We start from the raw sequence: 17,867 nt of genomic DNA on the forward strand, positions 1-17,867 counted from the left end.
TTATTTTGGATTTTTTTAATTCATAGGTTATACAATAAAACTTTGAATTTATAAGAAAACTGATATTTAATTGTTATTTAATCAATATATAGAATGAAGTCTTAACTTCATGTAAATATATTTAGTCAAAAAAAAAAAAAAAAAACTTCATGTAAATATAATACTATATGATAGTTCTTGAAGAAAATAGATAGTTAATTCATGAACGAACAAAATAAAAGACAAACTATGTCTCTTACATAAGCTTATATCTTTTAAGAAAAAAACTTAATAAGCTTTATATCTTTAGCAGCCTCACCTACCATAAATACGCACAACATTTCAGAACTGAAGACTAAAAGAAAAGTCAGAAACTTTGCAGCAAATAGTCGAAATCATGTTTCTTATTCCAACAAAGTGATTACAAAGCTTTTAAGACTCGACTCACGAGAAGAACAACAACGCATGCATGCAAGGGGAAAAGAATGTGAACTTTGAACATTAATCTCACTTTGCTTTCTCGCTGTCATCTTCGGCTAAAGGAACCTTAAGAGAGCCAAACATCCAGTCCATCCAAATGGTATAGTGACCATAGTTATGCTTGTATGCAGTGGCGGAGCCACATGGTGAGTGGGGGTGGCGGATGCCCCGGATGATTTTTATAAACTCTATGTAAAATTTTGATAATGATCTTCATGCCCCGGTTGATTCTTTAAAGAATTTTGATATGCCTCCCATAACATTCATCTCTAGATCCGTCCCTGCTTGTATGTACTATGTAGTATGGTGTATGGTATGGTATCCTGCACCCATTATAGGCCATATGTTACCATGGATGCAGTCATGGATGCTCGCTGTCCATATCGCTTCCAAAAACAAAAGACTTAGATGTGTTATGAGATGAATTGGCACTATAAACAGAGCTATCACGTGTGGTACAGCCTGAAGTATCCCGTCCAACGGATGAAACGCGAGCCCTGTAAAAAACAACGTTTTAAGTTAATGGAGAGAGTGTGTTTTGAAAGATATATCTTGAGAGTTTGGGTTACCAGCAAACAGAGAAAGTGTGTTTTGCTTGTTGTACATATGGTGGGTGGCATGGAGATGCTTATAGAGAACTTTAATGTCGTGAAGCTCTTTGTGAATCCAATAAATGGCAAACTCGACCAAAACAAGATAGAGCACGATGTAAACCAAAGAGAGGAACCAGTTGAACTGGTCAAGTGTAGAGTAACTGGTCCAACCACGCTCGATCATATACTCAGCTCGATCATATACTCAGAGACACTTGGAAGGAGTGTGTACCAAGGCATAGCCTTCATTGCCACATGTATTTGTAAAATCATTGCCTTTCTTGTAGGAATTGAATCTGAAGCAAATGGTAGATTATTAAATAATAAAAAAATCAAAACTGAGACACATTAAAGGAAAGGAAAAACTATGATCCCTCTAATAACTGCTAACTAGTAAAAAAAATATATGATGAACTAAATATATTATTAATGGAACATAATGGAATGGAATTAGTATTTCATCTATTTCAATATTTTTTTTAACTTGGAATGATTTCTCAAAGAAATGTTTTTTTTTCTTCTGAAATGGCATGGAATAGTATAGAATGATCATACAATATTCATTCTATTTATTCATTTTAACTAGTTAATAATTAGATGAATTTAATACTAGACTTAAGCATTTATGAAAAACTTACAACATAAAAGTTCAAGCAATTTTTTTCATTTTAAAGGTATCATTTTCAAGGTAATATTTTTTTTCATTTTTCAATGTGATATAGTTTACTACTACATTTTAGCTCAAAATTAATCAAGAACTCGAAACTTTGACCACATAAATGAAAACAAGAAAAACAGAAAAAAATAAAAGTAAAGTACCTTTGGGGATGTAAACGTGGAGCTTAAGGTAAAAATGTAGAAGCACCAGAGGAAGCCGGAGATGAAGTAAAGTAAGTTTCCTGCGAGGTAGTTCCTGAGCCATGTTTGGAGAAAAAGTGGTAAAGGCTCCCACAGGTTGGCCGGCAAAAGGTGACTCAGGATGACCCTGTTGTAAAACGTTGTCTCGTCGACTAACTGAGTAAGAAACCCATTGTCTGCCGCCATGTATCCACCCTGGGAAAGTCAAACTCTGAAAATGGGTTTTATGAGTGTCTGTGAAAGAGAGAGAGATTAATCTTTAACGCTTTGTGAATTATTTATCTCTGCTCGTGATTCTTGCTATATATGTACCTTTCAAACATTTATTAATACGTATTTACAAGACAACCCCCCAAACTTATATTCAGCCTCAGGTTTTTATTATTAGAGTTAAGGCATTGTGTTTGGTTGGTAGCTCTGTAACAGAACTTCTGTTTTGAAAGGATTTGCAACTAACGTTTTTTGTAAGGTTGCTTGCAGCAAGTGTAGAATTGGTTATCCAGGGTCTAATTCTGAATGTGTACTATAAACTTTAGGGGCTACACTTCATCATCTTTTCTCTAATTGTCAGTAATGCTGGTGACTTGTTAAACAAGAAAGAAGAACATTTACCTGAATTAAACTTTAGGGGCAACACTACATCAATTTTCTTAGATTTCTCACCTTTAACTGATAAAGACAAACTATGCATCTTAATATCTTTAGCAACCTCACCATAAAGGTATTTATAGTTTGCTTTCTTCGAAAAAAAAGAGCTGGCTAATGTAAAACTTCGGTTAGACTTTTAATTGATCGTTAGAAAGGTTTGGTAAACTTGACACTGCAAATCCCTAGACAAAATCTAAAGAAGTTAAAAGGGAAAAGACACATAGACCTAAAATCATTCAGACTTTGAATTTAAAGATCCAAGTTTTGACATGTCATCTTGCAAATACTCCTATATAATATCACTAGAATAGACTGATACCCACAGCATTTATAGCATTAAATATTTAATGAAATTACAGCAAATTGTGTAAGTCATGTTTCTTATTCCAACAAAGTGATTACAAAGCTTTTAAGGCTCAGGAGAAGAATAACATATGCATGCAAGGGTAAACAAAGGTGAACTTTGAAAATTGATCTCACTTTGCTTTCTCATAGAAGCTGTCATCTTCGGCTACAGGAATCTCAAGGGTGCCAAACATCCAATCCATCCAAATAGTATAGTTACCATAGTTGTGCTTGTATGTTGTATGGTGTATGGTATGGTATCCAGCACCCATTATAGGCCATATGTTACCATGGATGCAATCATGGATGCTCGCTGTCCATATCCCTTCCAAAAACATAAGACTCAGATGCGTTATGAGATGAACTGGCACTATGAACATAGCTATCACGTGCGGTAAAGCCTGAAGTATCCCGTCCAACGGATGGAACGCAAACCCTGAGAAAAACGCAACCGTTTTAACAAGAGTTACATATATATACACGAGTTTAGAGACCAACCCTCTAATGGGATTGAGGGACATTTTCGATTTTGAAGTTAAGTTTCGGTAAAACACCAAGGCAAGTAGGATGAAAGACTACCAGCAAATGGAGAGAGTGTGTTTTGTTTGTTGTACAAATGGTGGGTGGCATGGAGATGCTTATACAGAAATTTAATGTCATGAAGCTGTCTGTGAGCCCAATACATCCCAAACTCAACAAAAACAAGATAGAGCACGATGTAAGTCAAACAGAGGAACCAGTTGAATTGGTCAAGTGTAGAGTAACATTTGGTCCAACCACGCTCGATCATATACTCAGAAACAGTTGGAAGGAGTGTGTACCAAGGCATAGCCTTCGTTGCTACATGTATTTGCATTATCATTGCCTTTTTTGTAGGAATAGAATCTGAAGTAAATTGTAGTTTCATCAAAAACAAAATTAAGACAAATTATAGGAAATAAAAAATTATGATCGACAGCTTTTTCATTTCCAAAGTGTTACAATATACTCCTTCGGTTTCCTAAAAAAGATTTTCTAAGGTATTCACGTATACTTCTCCCGTTTTATAATAATGTATATTTTAGAGTATTAACACATATTAATAAAACATATAAAATTTTGATTATAAATGTATTTTGTTTACGTTTCGCTATTTTCCATAATTTTTAGCCAATAAAATTTAGTAAATATAATTAATATCTTTGAAGTTTACAATTTACCAATATTATATATATTAAAAATATAGAAAATGTATCTTTTAAAAACAAATATTTTTTCTAAAATATGGATCATTCTAAAACTGAAGGAATATTAATAATATGATGAATATTTACAATAAATTATTATTTATTTTTACTATATATTCTAATAATATTTAATCATTTCAAATATTCTCAATTAATATTTTTTTAAAGATATATACAATTTGTTAACACTAATTACTAAAAATAACTTACGGATCTAGAAAATCTATATATATATTATTTACTATTTTTTATTTTTTAGAATAATTCTAGAAAATCTTCAACCTCATAAATGAAAACAACAAAGCATGAAATTAAAATAAAGTCACCTTCGGGGATGTAAACATTGAGTTTAAGGTAATAGATGTAGAAGCACCAGAGGAAGGCAGAGAGGAAGTAAAATAAGTTTCCGGCGAGGTAGCTTCGGAGCCATGTTTGGAGGAAACGTGGTAAAGGCTCCCATAGATTCGCCGGCAAGAGGTGACTCAGAACTATCTGGTTGTAAAACTTTGTCTGGTCTACGAACTGAGGAAGAAACCCATTCTCTGCGGCCATGTACCCGCCGTGGGAAAGTTAAACTACAATGCTTTGTGTAAATGTTTATATATCTCTATATATATGCTCATCTTACTTGCTATATAAGCACGTTTCAAACATTTATTAATAAGTATATTGACAAGACAATATCTCAAACATATTCAGCCCCATGTTATTATTATTAGAGTTAAGGCATTGTGTTTGGTTGGTAGCTCTGTACTGGTGGTGACTTGTTAAACAAGAAAGAAAAACGTTTTCCTGAACTAAACTTTAGGGGCTACACTGCATCATCTTTTTTAGATTTATTACCTTTAACAGAAAAAGACAAACGATCCTCTTACAAAGTTTTATATCTGTAGCAACCTCACCATATAGTTATTTTCTACAAAAAAAAAAAGGCTGACTATTTGACTAATGTAGAACTTTGGCTAGACTTTTAATAGATCGTCAGAAAGGTTATGGTAAACTTGACAATGCAAATCACTACACAAAATCTAAAGAATTTAAGGAGGTAAAAGCCACATAGACCTCGAACCATTCAGATTTTGAATCTAAAGATCCAAATTTAGAAATATCATTGAAAGAGACTGACACCCACAAGTGAACTTTGAACACTAATCTCACTTTGCTTTCTCACAGAAGCTGTCATCTTCGGCTACAGGAACTTTAAGGGTGCCAAACATCCAATCCATCCAAATAGTATATTGACCACAGTTATGCTTGTATTTAGCATGGTGTATTGTATGGTACCCTGCACCCGTTACAAGCCAGATATTACCATGGATGCACGCTGTCCATATCCCTTCCATAAACAAAAGACTCATATGCGTTATGAGATGAACCAGCACTATGAACAAAGCTATCACGTGCGGTGCAGCCTGAAGTATCCCGTCCAACGGATGGGACGCAAACCCTGAGAAAAAAAAACGTTTTAAGTAAATGGAGAGAGTTTGTTTTCAAATTAGAGACTTTGAGTTACCAGCAAATGGAGACAGAGTGTTTTGTTCGTTGTACAGAAGGTGGGTGGCATGGAGATGCTTATAAAGAAATTTAATGTCATGAAGCCCTTTGTGAACCCAATACATGGAAAACTCAACTATAACAAGATAGAGCACGATGTAAACAAAACAGAGGAACCAGTTGAACTGCTCAAGTGTAGAGTAACATTTGAACCACGCTCGATAATATACTCAGAGACAGTTGGGAAAAGTGTGTACCAAGGCATACCCTTCACTGCCATATGTATTTGCTGAATCATTTCCTTTATTGTAGGAACAGAATCTAAAGTAAATTGTAGATTCATTAAAAACAAAAACAGAACTAAGACAAATCGAATCATAGGTGTTGATTGTTTCTAGTTTCTAAAATGGTTTTTGGTTTTTGTTTTTCAGGTCCAAGGCTAGCCGGTTGAAACTTTGAACAGGCAAGCAAACACACAAAGACAATAAACCAGAATTAAAAAAAAGAAAAAAAAAACAAGTGGGCACTCTCATTCTGCTTTCTTGGAGCTGTCTTAGTTGTTAACTTCTTCTAAAAGAGGGTCCCTAAGAGAGCCAAACATCCAATCCATCCATATGGTATAGTGACCATAGTTATGCTTGTAAGTGGTGTGGTGTATGGTATGGTACCCTGCACCCATTACAGGCCAAATATTACCGTGGATGCAGTCGTGGATGTTCGCTGTCCATATCGCTTCCATGAACAAAAGACCTAAATGAGTTGTGAAATGAATCGGCACTATAAACAGAGCTAGCACATGCGGTAAAGCCTGAAGTATACCGTCTACTGGGTGAAACGCAAGCCCTGAAAAAAAACCAAAACATGCTGAATGCTACCAATCTTTCACATAACTTAAGTATATGTACTTACCGGCAAAGGGAGAAAGTGTGTTCTGTTTGTTGTAGATATGATGGGTGGCATGGAGATGCTTATAAAGAGGCTTAATGTCATGAAGCTCTCTGTGCATCCAATAAATACCAAACTCAACTAAAACAAGATATGTCGCGATAGAAACAAAGTAGAGGATCCAACTGACTTCGCCTACTCTAGAGTAACATTTGGTCCAACCACTTTCGATCATGTACTCAGAGACGGTTGGAAGCAGAGTGTAACAAGGCATCGCCTTCACTGCCACATTTATTTGCAAAAGCATAGCCTGTCTTGTCGGAATCGCATCTTAAAAGAAGAAAAAAAAAACATCTCCTTAAAGTTGAAAAATGACAAGAACCAATCAGACAATTTAAGTTGGGTAATAGAAGGAAGCAATCACCTTGGGGAAGATAAACGTTGAGTTTGAGGTAATAGATGTAGAAGCACCAGAGAAAGCCTGAGATGAAGTAAAGTAAGTTTCCGGCGAGGTAGTTCCGGAGCCATGTCTGGAGGAAATGCGGCAAATGCTCCCACATACTCGACGGCAAGAGGTGACTCAGAACAATCCGATTGTAAAACGAGGTTTCGTCCACAAACTGCATCAGATACGCATTATCCATCGCCATTTTAGTTTAAAATTCGCCGTCTGAGAAATTGGCGATCCACCGTGCGGATTCGCCGGATTGAAATTTTTTACCTAAACCTTTTATTATAAGATGAATTGAAGTTGAACAGAAACAGAGCACTGTGGTAAAGACAATGAGCTCAAGAGATGTGAAAATGAATATTATTTCGAGTCAGGTCAGCTGTGCTCGTGCATGCCCGCACACAGAGAACAAGTCCATCCCAAACTCTCGCGCACACTGTTTCGTTCGCGCACTTTGTTTTTATCGAATAGTTTAATTATATAGCGAGTATAACCCACATCACTATGTTTATAATTTACAAATGAAAGATAAAGTATGGTATTTTTTTTTTTTTGAAAAAAATATAAAGTATGATATATTCCTTTAGCAAAATATATGAGATATTCGAGATTTTATACTATAACATGTTTTAAAAAAGAGGCAATGCATGTAATTGAATTTTCCAGGTTTCTTCATTGATATAAAAAAATGTTTTGAAAAATAAGTATTTATGCATCAAATTTTTGTTTAGGATATATTTATTTTTATAAAAAAAAATTGAGTAGAATCAAAATTTGAATCTAAAATTAGTAGGATTCTTTTGAAGATGCGGAAGAGTGGATGGGTGTATGCACTTATATAATTAGGGTCTCACTGAAAAGCACTTTTGGTGATAATATTTTGGCAAGGATATTTTTCTCCTCATTTTTGCCAATCAAGTGAAACGAAACTATGCATGTCACTTTATTTCCTCGCTGTTGTTAAAATGAAAAACAAATTACACCTGACTTGTATTATTTCTTGTGTTTATTACTCTACTATTTTCCTTCTATTTACTCCAATTAAATTATTCTAAAATTAACCAATTGCACTCTTAGGATTTAGCAACAAATAGAAGCCTTGTACCTTGGTTCAAACGAGCCCCATGCATATTTATTCGGTGAATGCATTGAGGTCATGGCGACTTCAGACAACGTAGTCCGAGCTGGCCTCACTTCCAAGCTTCTGCATATTCAAAATGTATATTTTACCAAAAAAAGAAGAAAGTATGTTCCATGCTCTCTTATAAACCGGTAAACCTTTTAACTTAAAAAGTTAAAACCAAACTCAAGATGTTTAAAATGTTTGCAGCTTAGAAACTCTGTTCCTCATTTCTGAGTTTTATGAAGACTCGACCATGTTTCCCTTCTGTACCACAGGCCCTTCTCTTCTGCTTGTACTCCAAGGCGAAGGGAGAATGTCGACCGACAATTCAGAAGATGAGATTTCAATGGGAAATGTTCTGTTTGTACCTGCAGATACTGAGATTCACTTAATGTATATATATACCTGAACCACACACGAGCTTTTTAATCAAACTTCGTCACAGTACTTTTATAACAAGAAATTACATATTTAATGTGGAAGTTCTCGAGATAAAAGCTTCTTGAAATGGTGAATGCTCGGAGAACAAAAGAAAGCTCTTGTTTAAACACAAGTTTTGAGGAAGACTGAGATGCAACAACTTAAACAATAAAATCCTTTGCAAGGAGTTTTTACTCAGAAAACAGAATCAAAAGCTTCATCCTGACAAAAAAAGAATCAAACATTCATCTCTTCAAGCTTCTACGATTGGGTACTCGAAAACAACATCTCTCCCTGTAAGCTTCCTGTAGACACCGACCATTGTCTCAAGCTTGTACTCAGTGTTGTTCCTCTCTTTAGGCTCCAAATACACCTGACAAAAATAAAAACATGTGTTAGCCAAAGCAATGAAATACCAATAATCGTGTTTGTTTTTTCTTTACCTTCATGATCTTGGTGCCATCAACACGGTATCTGGTACGCTTTCCAACAATCTCAGCAGGGTAAGCGACATCCTCAAGCATGGCTTCATGGACGGAAGTGAGAGTCCTGTTGCGTGGTCTCTGAACAGCAGAGCCTTTCTTTGGTGGGCGCATGATTCTTCTGGTGGCAACAAAGATCACTTCTTTGCCACTGAACTTCTTCTCGAGCTCTCTAACAAGACGAGGATGGATCTTGCGGAAAGCTTTCCTCAATCTGAATGGAACATAGATCACAATAGCCTTGCGGTTGCCAGAAACATCCATCTGACTGAACAAAATGAAAAAAAAAAGATATCTTTCAGACAATGTTAAGATCTTTACGGCCTCTAGAAAACAAATACTTACACAGCTTGGTTAATGTAGAGATCTTTCAAGTCACTTTTCAACTCCTGGTTTGTGTTCTCCAGGTCAAAGAAAGCCTGTAATCAAGTAAATTCGATAAGCAAACAGATAAAAAAAAAAAAAAACACATTCACGAGATTAAGAATGGAGAGAGAACCTGGGCAACTTCCTGCTCGAAGTCTGTTGGAGCCACACCCTTATCCTTATGGATCTTGTTCTGAGCAGAGAACATCTTCGCAGATTCTAAGATCATTTTAAACAAACAGAAAAAAAAAAAACAATCCAATCAACATTTTGACATACATTTCTCAATTGATTACAAAGGATAACGTCTTTTACAAGCTCTCACTAAAGCTAATAACTCTAACCAAACAGAGTGTGCACTTAGATTAAAAAAACGACGATTAGCCTCCAGAGAAAGCAGACACGGCCATTACGAATTCGTAGAGAATAGTATAGCGTACCAGTTAACAACGACGAAGAACCCTAGAAGGTGGTGAAAAGGTTACACGCTTTGCTTTTGGAGCTTCGTGTTCAAGAGGCGACGCAAATCTGGTGAAGCAGATGTTTAAATAGTAAGGGTTTCTTCTGATATACCCTATTTTGGACGGTCTGGATCTTCTCCTGTCTAATGCAATTTAGCATAACTGGGCCTTTCATATATTTCTATAACTAATGGGCTTAATATATATTTCGAGTTAACCAAATAGCCCAATGTAAATATCCTATATACTGTATGTATCATTTCTATATTATTGGTCAAGATCTTTTGGATCAGGATGACGACGATAACCCTTTTTCGAAGATAATGGAATTAGTTAAGTATTTATTTAAGTGATTATTAAGAGGAAGGTAAGCATTTAAAACGTGAAAAGCATTAAGAACTAGAGACCACATTATTACAAACAATTACATTATATTCTCACACGTCTCACGAAATAGACGTAACAAATTACTCTGACCATTCAAAACCCAGCATATAAAATTAAAAAAGTGTTTGATGGTTTAATCAACAGCTTGCGGGTGATATTAGTTTGCACTATAAATTACGGATTAACGAGAATGAGCAAAAATTGTAGAGTATAATTTTCTGCCGAAACGACATAGTTTCGCTACACACAAAACCTTTTATCATTGTCTCGTTATATAAAAGAGCTTTCGTAGCCACTCTGTTTCTTCTTTCCGCTCACCCCTTATCGCTGCGGTTTCGTCAAAAATTCTAAAGGTTCTGTCTCTCTCTCTCTTTTATTTATCATGCTCCATTAATAGCGTTAATGACAGAACAAAGTTAGTTAGTTGCTTGCTTACTTGTAGACGGTTTGTTGTAAATCTAAAGGTTTTCAAATTCTTATCTTGTTCGCATGAAAGTTGTCTGTTTATAGTCCAGTCAATACGTATATGTGCTCTTTAATATCTATGCAACTGGTCAACCTATTCTGTTTCTGAACATCCTTTTATTTATTTATGCTCAGTCTCTCTCTCTGAATTTCGAAATGATCATTTTTTTACTACCCTTCCTTCCAAATTCGAATTGTTCTGATATCTAATCTCTCCATTGTGAGTAAATTGATGCAACAGGTAAGGCGACTAAAGTGGTTTCAAGATGAATCATTGCAACCTTATTCAGCAGAACGCTTTCGAATCCAGAGGATTTGCTGTTCCTCCTGTCTCCTCTTCTCTTGTATGTCCTAAGCCTCGTCGCGTTGGCGTTCTCTCCAGTAACGTTATACGTCCGTTTAGATTATTACATTCTTCTAGGTATTATAAACTCTCTCTTCCTTTTTTCCCACAAAGATCGTATTGTTTGTTCTTTAAAAATGCTGACTTTTACTACTTTGGTTTTTGTTTTGAGGATTTAACAGTCAATCAGGAGCAGCTGATGTATGTGATTCTAAAGCTGGGGCTGATCTTTTAGACATCATTCGTAGAAAGGTTTTCTCTTTTCTTTCTTTTAAGATGTGTATTGAAGCAACAAGCAATCACTTATCTTCCTTTGTTTGAACTATATGATATATATTATTGCATCATATTCTTCATTGATCGTATTTGTATCTACAAAATGGTTTACAAAAGCATCTCCCTTGTTTTAATTTTCACGCTGAATCAACTCGTAGCTTTGTAGTTGCGTTAGTCAAATTCTGAAAGAGTTCAGTATCTAAACTTTGTTTACTTTGTCTTCTTTTTTTTTCTCTGTAGGAAGAAACGTTATCTGGTGTAGCTTCATCACCTCCATTTTTCCTCGGGTCTCCCCCGTGCAGAGCTTCAAACCCTTTAGCTCAAGATGCACGATTTGGAGATAACAAACTCAACCCCATCTCACCATTACTCTCATCTCCATGTCGTGTCAAAGGAGGAGGTTGTAGTCGAGTGAAGTTGGGGATTAAACCTGCAGCTGTTAGAGTAGAAGGATTCGATTGCTTAAACCAAGGCTCAAGCATACCTGCCATGGCTTAGAATAAGAAAGAACTAAGGAACAGAGAGTGTTCATAAAATCTAGAATCAGTAGATTCCATGCTTTTTTGAAGCAGATGTTTATATCTTTGCATATCAAGAGGAGTTAAAAGATCAGTCAACAACACCAGTTAAGGCCTACCTGGAGTCGTTGTAACATAATAAACCAATTTGGAGTATTTGCTCTTTTTATTCCTTTTTGTTGTCCGTGTACAAATCAAAGTTCTCTTTTGTATAGTAACGTTTCTTCTTTCAGGAGATTCTCAATCTTTCTACAAATGTAATTTTGAAATTCTCCATATATATATGAATGCTATGTATTGCAACACATGGTGGGGCGGACGGACGTGTGTATGACTATGAGGTCATGTGCCCCGACTGTTTTTGTTTCTTCTTGTGTATGTAAATTTCATTGAAATATTTGAGTAAGGAAAGTGCCCCTGATTATATAAAAGTTTTTTTGTTTTTAGTAACGTACCCCCGATTGAAATTGTTTCTGGATCCGCCGCCCCTGCATGGTGATGTGATAATGATATGTATGTATGCAGTGGTTACGTAACCATGCTTCAATAATTTTCAGATGACAAAACGGCTATTTTTCATTTATAATGTACATAGTATCTGTCCATCATTTTTTCTTTAAAACACATTACAGAATCCACATCTCAACTATCTCAAATGTGCAAAGTTTCAAACTAGTAAATCATATCAAAGCTGAATTTTGGTAGCCTAAATTAAGCTAAAGGGTAATTAAGATAAAGCTTTGGAGTAAACAAAACCGTCGGCGACACAAAAGATCCGCCCATAGTCACAGACAGGGAAGAAAATATCAAAATCCGGAAAACCGAAAACCAGACGCTAGTTTTCGGACAATAATAAAGCAGTATTCAAAAACGGGATTCTTTTCCAGAAAACCAGGAGTTTATTGTGGGCCCCAACTTCCTCAAATCCTATCTGGCTCAAACGTGGCGATTCGATCAAATTTTCCGACGCGCGAGCGTTAAGGGCACGAACTTAAAAGTGATAATACGATTTTTAACAAAAAATACTTATAGGTTTTTCCAATAAAAAAACTTATATTCAACCACTGTTAAAGTCTTTCCCTTAAGATCATGTTGTTGTTGTCTGTGTTTTTCATGGTTTCTATTCCTCTGTTTTCCTTGGATACTTGAAACTTTATTTCTTCCCTCTTAATTGAGTTTAGACGTTTAAAAAAAAAGTAGACTAAATGCAATCCTACTTGATGATATAGATTATTTTATAATTATTTTTGAAATTATATGTTTTTTTAACATTGATAGATGCTCTCCGAATAAAGTACTCCGTTGTAAAAAAAAGAATAAAGTACTCCATGATCGATGTGCTGTGCCCACATATTATCATTTATCAACACATTCCATATACAATCAATCACACTGAATATCAAATGTTTTGGACGAATGTAACCAAATAGCAGATTTTAAATAATATTTATGCACTAGTCATTTAAAATTTAAACTAGATTTTGATCCGCACGCCCGTGCGAGTGTATTTTTTTATAAAATATGTTGTTTTCATGTCAATATTAGAGTTGGATAAAAAATCCAAATCCAATAAATCAAACCGATCCTGATCCAAAAAGAAGTATCAAACCCAAACCAAAATTGATTAAATATCAAAATTTTGGTGTTTAGAGTACTGAATCTGATCTGAACCAAAGTATTTAAGACACCCGAATGTATTTGAAATAAATTTATATACTTATATATATATATATATTATTTTAGATTTAATGTATATAAAAACATCCAGAATATATATGATATTTTAAAATTGGTTTAAATAACTGAATATATATATATATATATATAGTTAAAGTATACTCAAAACACCAAATAAACTTAAAATAATTATTGATTATCTATCCAAATATTTAAATTAAAACAATTTATATGTTAAATTCAGGTATTCTGACATATGTTATTCAAATTTGTATGTAAAAATTATTTTGTTTATATATTTTGAGAAATTTTAAGTATATAATAAATTTTAAAAATAATTTAAATGGGTTAGCCGAACCTGAACAAACCCGCAAATATCTGAATCGAATCCCAATCAAAATTTAGAAATGTCCGAATGTGACTAAAATCTTTGACCCCGAAAATATGATATCAAAACAAACCCAAACGGAACCCGAATGAGTACCCGAACGCCCACTCATAACTCACAATCTTTTTTTTTCCTTTTAAATCAGAGTAAACATATAATTAGGAGTATTTTATATGTACTGAGTTAAATTTTATAGAAAACAATTATAAAGTTCGGATCTCGGTGAATCTTTTGGTAATATTCCTAAAATGCTTTTGTTATGAAGATTAGTTTAGTATTAGAATATTCTCTTTACATACCCCAAACTGACTTGAATTGATCGATCTAAAAAAATATCTACACCAAGCTAAATATTTTGGTTCGGTTTAGTTTTGTAAGTTAATAAATGATGATTAAATTATTGAAAATGCTAAATATTAATTCAATGGCATGTAGTTGTAATTATTTAGAAAAATTATTTAATGGTCCAATCTAAACTATTTGCAAGTAGGTAAAAAGTTTTTCATATATATACATATATATATAATTAAATTGGATGTGATGTGCAAGGTGGTTTGTTAGAGAATATACGTATGATTCTGATTGTTATCCTATAATAATGCTGATTGGTTAAATATAGGAAATGTTTAAAATTTTTTATTGATCTAATTGTGCAATGAATTTATTAGTTTAGATTTGGTGAACCCAAATTATCTTTAAATATATTCTCAATCAATTTTGACTCATTTAAATTAATTGTCAAAATTACTCCAAAAAATCAAAAAGTTGTAAATATAAGAAGAAAAGCCGATAATGTAACAATAGTTATGAAAGAAAACAATGCAATCGTTTAGTTTTATATATTAAAACCATATTTAAACAAAAAAATATATTACACATCAGGTTTTTGATGTGGTAGGTTATATAAAATTGTTATAAAGAAGAAGGAAATCTCGCTGGTCTAATAATTAAGGTAATAACTGGTTTGCAAAGAGAAGGAAATCCGGTGATTTAGTAACTTGAGTTAATTGTTGATTTTAAAAAGGCAGTGGCATTTCATTGTAATTATTGAGGAAAACTCACGGTTAAATACAAAATGTACTTTAGTTTTAATAGTTTAGACTAGATTTTGACCCGCACGCCCGTGCGGGTGTATTGTTCAAAAATATGTTGCTATTTGTTTTTATATCAATATTAGGGCTGAATAAAAAAATCAAATCTGAAGAATTAAACTGATCCCGATCCGAAAGAGTAGTACCAAACCCGAATCAAAATTGATTAAATATCCAAATTATTCAAAATTTTGATGACTAGAGAACCAAAACCGAATTCGATCCGAATTGAAATATTTCAGATACCCAGTGGCACAAACTGTAAATATTGAGATGTATTAAGGTTTAATTCAAATTTGTACTTCAGTCTATTTGGATATATTTCGGTTCTTACAAACCTACCCGGAATTTTATAAGTTGTGCAGTTTGTTTTGAAATTTTTATAACTTGTGCATTTTGTTTTCTATGATATTGTACTAATAATTTATTAAAAACTTGATTTTTGTTAATTTATTTTAAAATTTAACAACATTTTTTGAAATTTTCATTTAAAAAATAGTTTTATATTAATTATTATTAATTGTAATTTTTTTGAATATTGTATCCTCTAACTAATTTTATGTGACTAAACAAAAAATATAAGACTTTATTTACAAAATATTGTTTTTGTTTAATATATAAAATAATTCAATTTGGTGTTTTAATTTTTACCACAGAAAAAACAACCATAAAATGCTACACAAAATATAGTTCTTTTTTTGGGTGGTCTACCGTAGCCCTTTTTTTTGCTTTGGTATGTAAATGCATAGAAAAGAAGAATGCAATGTATCTATATATATATATATGCTAGTAGATTTCAAAATTAAATAAGATTTACATTTAATACGTAATTAATTAGGCGATATCATTGGGTATATAAATAAAAATATTTTTTTAACAATATGTGTGAATATCGGTGTATTTGGTTAGGTTTTGTATTTTCCATATTTATGCTCAAGAAAAATTCTTGTGTATCACGATCTAGGATATTTCATTTTTTTTGTCAACACAATATGTAACAAATAAATGGGCCAAGAATTCATTGAAAGCCCAAAAATAAAAAATCGGTGGGTTAGAAAAAAGAAGCAAAATGATGAGTTTAAGTTAATGGCATTGAATTGTAATTTTTGTGCAAAATTAAGAAGACGTAACTAATTGTACATTAGTCTTAATAGTTTAGATGTTCCAACACGTGTCCAGCACACGCGTAGGAGTTGAGAGTGGACATGATGAAACAAAACTGGGGGAAGAAACACAAGAAGTAAAACGTTGAACCCGGAAAAAAAAACCGCGGCGTGTTTAGCAAAACAGCTTCTTTTATTTGTCTTCGCTCTTCTTATTACCTTGGTTTGATGATCTCTCAGCTTCCAAAAACCCAGGGGCTTATTATTCTCTAACAAACTAAATCACTTAAAGTTTATAATCTTTCTTATATAGCTAAAGAATCCCCTTCACCACTTCTTACAAGAAATCTTAAAGAAGAGAATCTAGCAGACAGAAGAAGATGCGGATGAGCTGTAATGGATGCAGAGTTCTTCGAAAAGGGTGTAGTGATGATTGTAGTATACGACCGTGTTTGGCTTGGATCAAATCCCCTGAAGCGCAAGCAAACGCAACCGTGTTTCTCGCCAAGTTCTATGGCCGCGCTGGACTCATGAACCTCATCAACGCCGGTCCCGATCACCTTCGTCCTGGTTAGTGGATTTCCAATTAAAGTGATCTTATTATTTTCGAATCCTTTAGTGGAGACGAAAGGTCTCATTTAGTTTTAATGCAGGGATTTTCCGGTCGTTGTTGCATGAAGCGTGTGGGAGGATTGTGAACCCGATCTACGGTTCGGTCGGTTTGTTATGGTCGGGAAATTGGCAGCTTTGTCAAGCCGCCGTGGAGGCGGTGATGAAAGGTGAACCGATCACAGAGATGGCCACAGATGCGGCGACGAACGGCCAAGGTCCGCCGCTTAAAATGTACGACATCCGACATATTTCTAAGGATGAGAGCTCCGCCGTTGCAGCTGCTGCTGCTGGTTTAACCGATCTCAAACGGCCTAAAGCTCGCCGGGCGAAGCGGTTAGCCGCCGTCGCTAAAGCAGCGGAATCAGAGGGAAAGTCCGGTGGCGGAGAGGCTAGCCACGTGTCGTCGTTGGGTAAACCCCGAACCCTTGGATAATTCATGATTTTGATAAATCTTAAACCCTAAATCATAAATATTAAAACCTAAATCATAAAAACAGTAAACCCTAAAATTTTTGGGTTTAGGATTTAGGGTATATGTTTTAGGATTTAGGGTATATAATTTAGTATTTTAGTGAAGGCTTAATAATATTAATTTATTTACTTTTTGTAACTATTATTATTTTTTTATGTATTTAATATTTTTTTTTATTTTAATCTAATTTGAAAATTTAATTATGTTTTTTTTTAAAAAATATCAAATACTTAAAGACTATTGGTTGGTGAATCTAAAGGTTCACCCTAAGGGGTGAACCCAAGAATAAGTCTAAAAAATAGTCCATGTACAAACTTATTTACAGAGAAAAACTGAAAGTTGGATAAAGTGATATGTTGCTGTTCTGTCTTTTTTTTTTCAATTACCAAATCAGCAGCAAAAAACAATGGAAAAGACGAAAATGACCACAATTAGTGGGTTCAACTACACATTAAAAATATTATGGGCCTATCATAATCATTGGGCCTATTTTTTAACATAAGAAACAGTTTGGGCCCTTTGACAACTGTAGTCAGGAAACTGTCTAACATGACATGGCATAATTTAGTTGGTACCAATGAAGGATGACGTGGCAAAGTACAAGACATGTGCTTCTTGGGCCACAATCCAGTAGTGGAGATATCGAGGGAACCAGAAAAGGTAGGGGCCAGATTTCGTGTGCATCATCTTACCTACTCGCACCTTCTTCCCAACTTATTGCTGC

The 17,867-nt window shown here is 34.2% G+C and overlaps 5 protein-coding genes and 2 pseudogenes across 7 annotated transcripts; 2 read left to right on the plus strand and 5 right to left on the minus strand.

The window, feature by feature from the left end:
• Positions 1–332: 332 nt before the first annotated feature.
• LOC108860383 (putative Delta(7)-sterol-C5(6)-desaturase 2) lies at positions 333–2,149 on the minus strand (annotated as a pseudogene).
• Positions 2,150–2,921: 772 nt separating this feature from the next.
• LOC108859899 (putative Delta(7)-sterol-C5(6)-desaturase 2) lies at positions 2,922–4,799 on the minus strand. The gene is made up of 3 exons (XM_018633799.2): positions 4,456–4,799; positions 3,483–3,788; positions 2,922–3,339 (listed from the first exon to the last, which is right to left on the minus strand). Exons 1-3 carry the CDS (start codon positions 4,679–4,681, stop codon positions 3,035–3,037), a joined length of 837 nt encoding a protein of 278 aa, XP_018489301.1. The 5' UTR covers positions 4,682–4,799; the 3' UTR covers positions 2,922–3,034.
• A 267-nt stretch (positions 4,800–5,066) lies between these two features.
• On the minus strand, positions 5,067–6,002 carry LOC108858998 (putative Delta(7)-sterol-C5(6)-desaturase 2; annotated as a pseudogene).
• On the minus strand, positions 5,990–7,396 carry LOC108859903 (delta(7)-sterol-C5(6)-desaturase 1). The gene is made up of 3 exons (XM_018633804.2): positions 6,933–7,396; positions 6,533–6,838; positions 5,990–6,466 (listed from the first exon to the last, which is right to left on the minus strand). The coding sequence occupies exons 1-3, from the start codon at positions 7,156–7,158 to the stop codon at positions 6,177–6,179; spliced, it is 822 nt and encodes a 273-aa protein (XP_018489306.2). The 5' UTR covers positions 7,159–7,396; the 3' UTR covers positions 5,990–6,176.
• Positions 7,397–8,565: 1,169 nt separating this feature from the next.
• On the minus strand, positions 8,566–9,945 carry LOC108857057 (40S ribosomal protein S7). Its single transcript, XM_018630981.2, has 5 exons — positions 9,791–9,945; positions 9,484–9,569; positions 9,330–9,403; positions 8,946–9,252; positions 8,566–8,875 (listed from the first exon to the last, which is right to left on the minus strand). The coding sequence occupies exons 2-5, from the start codon at positions 9,556–9,558 to the stop codon at positions 8,756–8,758; spliced, it is 576 nt and encodes a 191-aa protein (XP_018486483.1). The 5' UTR covers positions 9,559–9,569; positions 9,791–9,945; the 3' UTR covers positions 8,566–8,755.
• Positions 9,946–10,361: 416 nt separating this feature from the next.
• Positions 10,362–12,105, plus strand: LOC108861651 (uncharacterized). Its single transcript, XM_018635569.2, has 4 exons — positions 10,362–10,551; positions 10,905–11,084; positions 11,189–11,258; positions 11,523–12,105. Exons 2-4 carry the CDS (start codon positions 10,930–10,932, stop codon positions 11,778–11,780), a joined length of 483 nt encoding a protein of 160 aa, XP_018491071.1. The 5' UTR covers positions 10,362–10,551; positions 10,905–10,929; the 3' UTR covers positions 11,781–12,105.
• A 4,112-nt stretch (positions 12,106–16,217) lies between these two features.
• Positions 16,218–17,867, plus strand: LOC108862967 (LOB domain-containing protein 41). Of its 3 annotated transcripts, none has more exons than XM_056986266.1 (3): positions 16,218–16,629; positions 16,713–17,081; positions 17,653–17,792. In XM_056986266.1, the coding sequence occupies exons 1-3, from the start codon at positions 16,440–16,442 to the stop codon at positions 17,664–17,666; spliced, it is 573 nt and encodes a 190-aa protein (XP_056842246.1). In that variant the 5' UTR covers positions 16,218–16,439; the 3' UTR covers positions 17,667–17,792. The 3 variants fall into 3 exon arrangements, with proteins under 3 accessions (XP_056842246.1, XP_056842247.1, XP_056842245.1); XM_056986267.1 differs by having other exon boundaries at positions 16,219–16,629; positions 17,727–17,867; XM_056986265.1 differs by having other exon boundaries at positions 16,219–16,629; positions 17,712–17,852.

The sequence above is a fragment of the Raphanus sativus genome, chromosome 5, assembly GCF_000801105.2.
Source record: "Raphanus sativus cultivar WK10039 chromosome 5, ASM80110v3, whole genome shotgun sequence".
Classification (NCBI taxonomy): domain Eukaryota; kingdom Viridiplantae; phylum Streptophyta; class Magnoliopsida; order Brassicales; family Brassicaceae; genus Raphanus; species Raphanus sativus.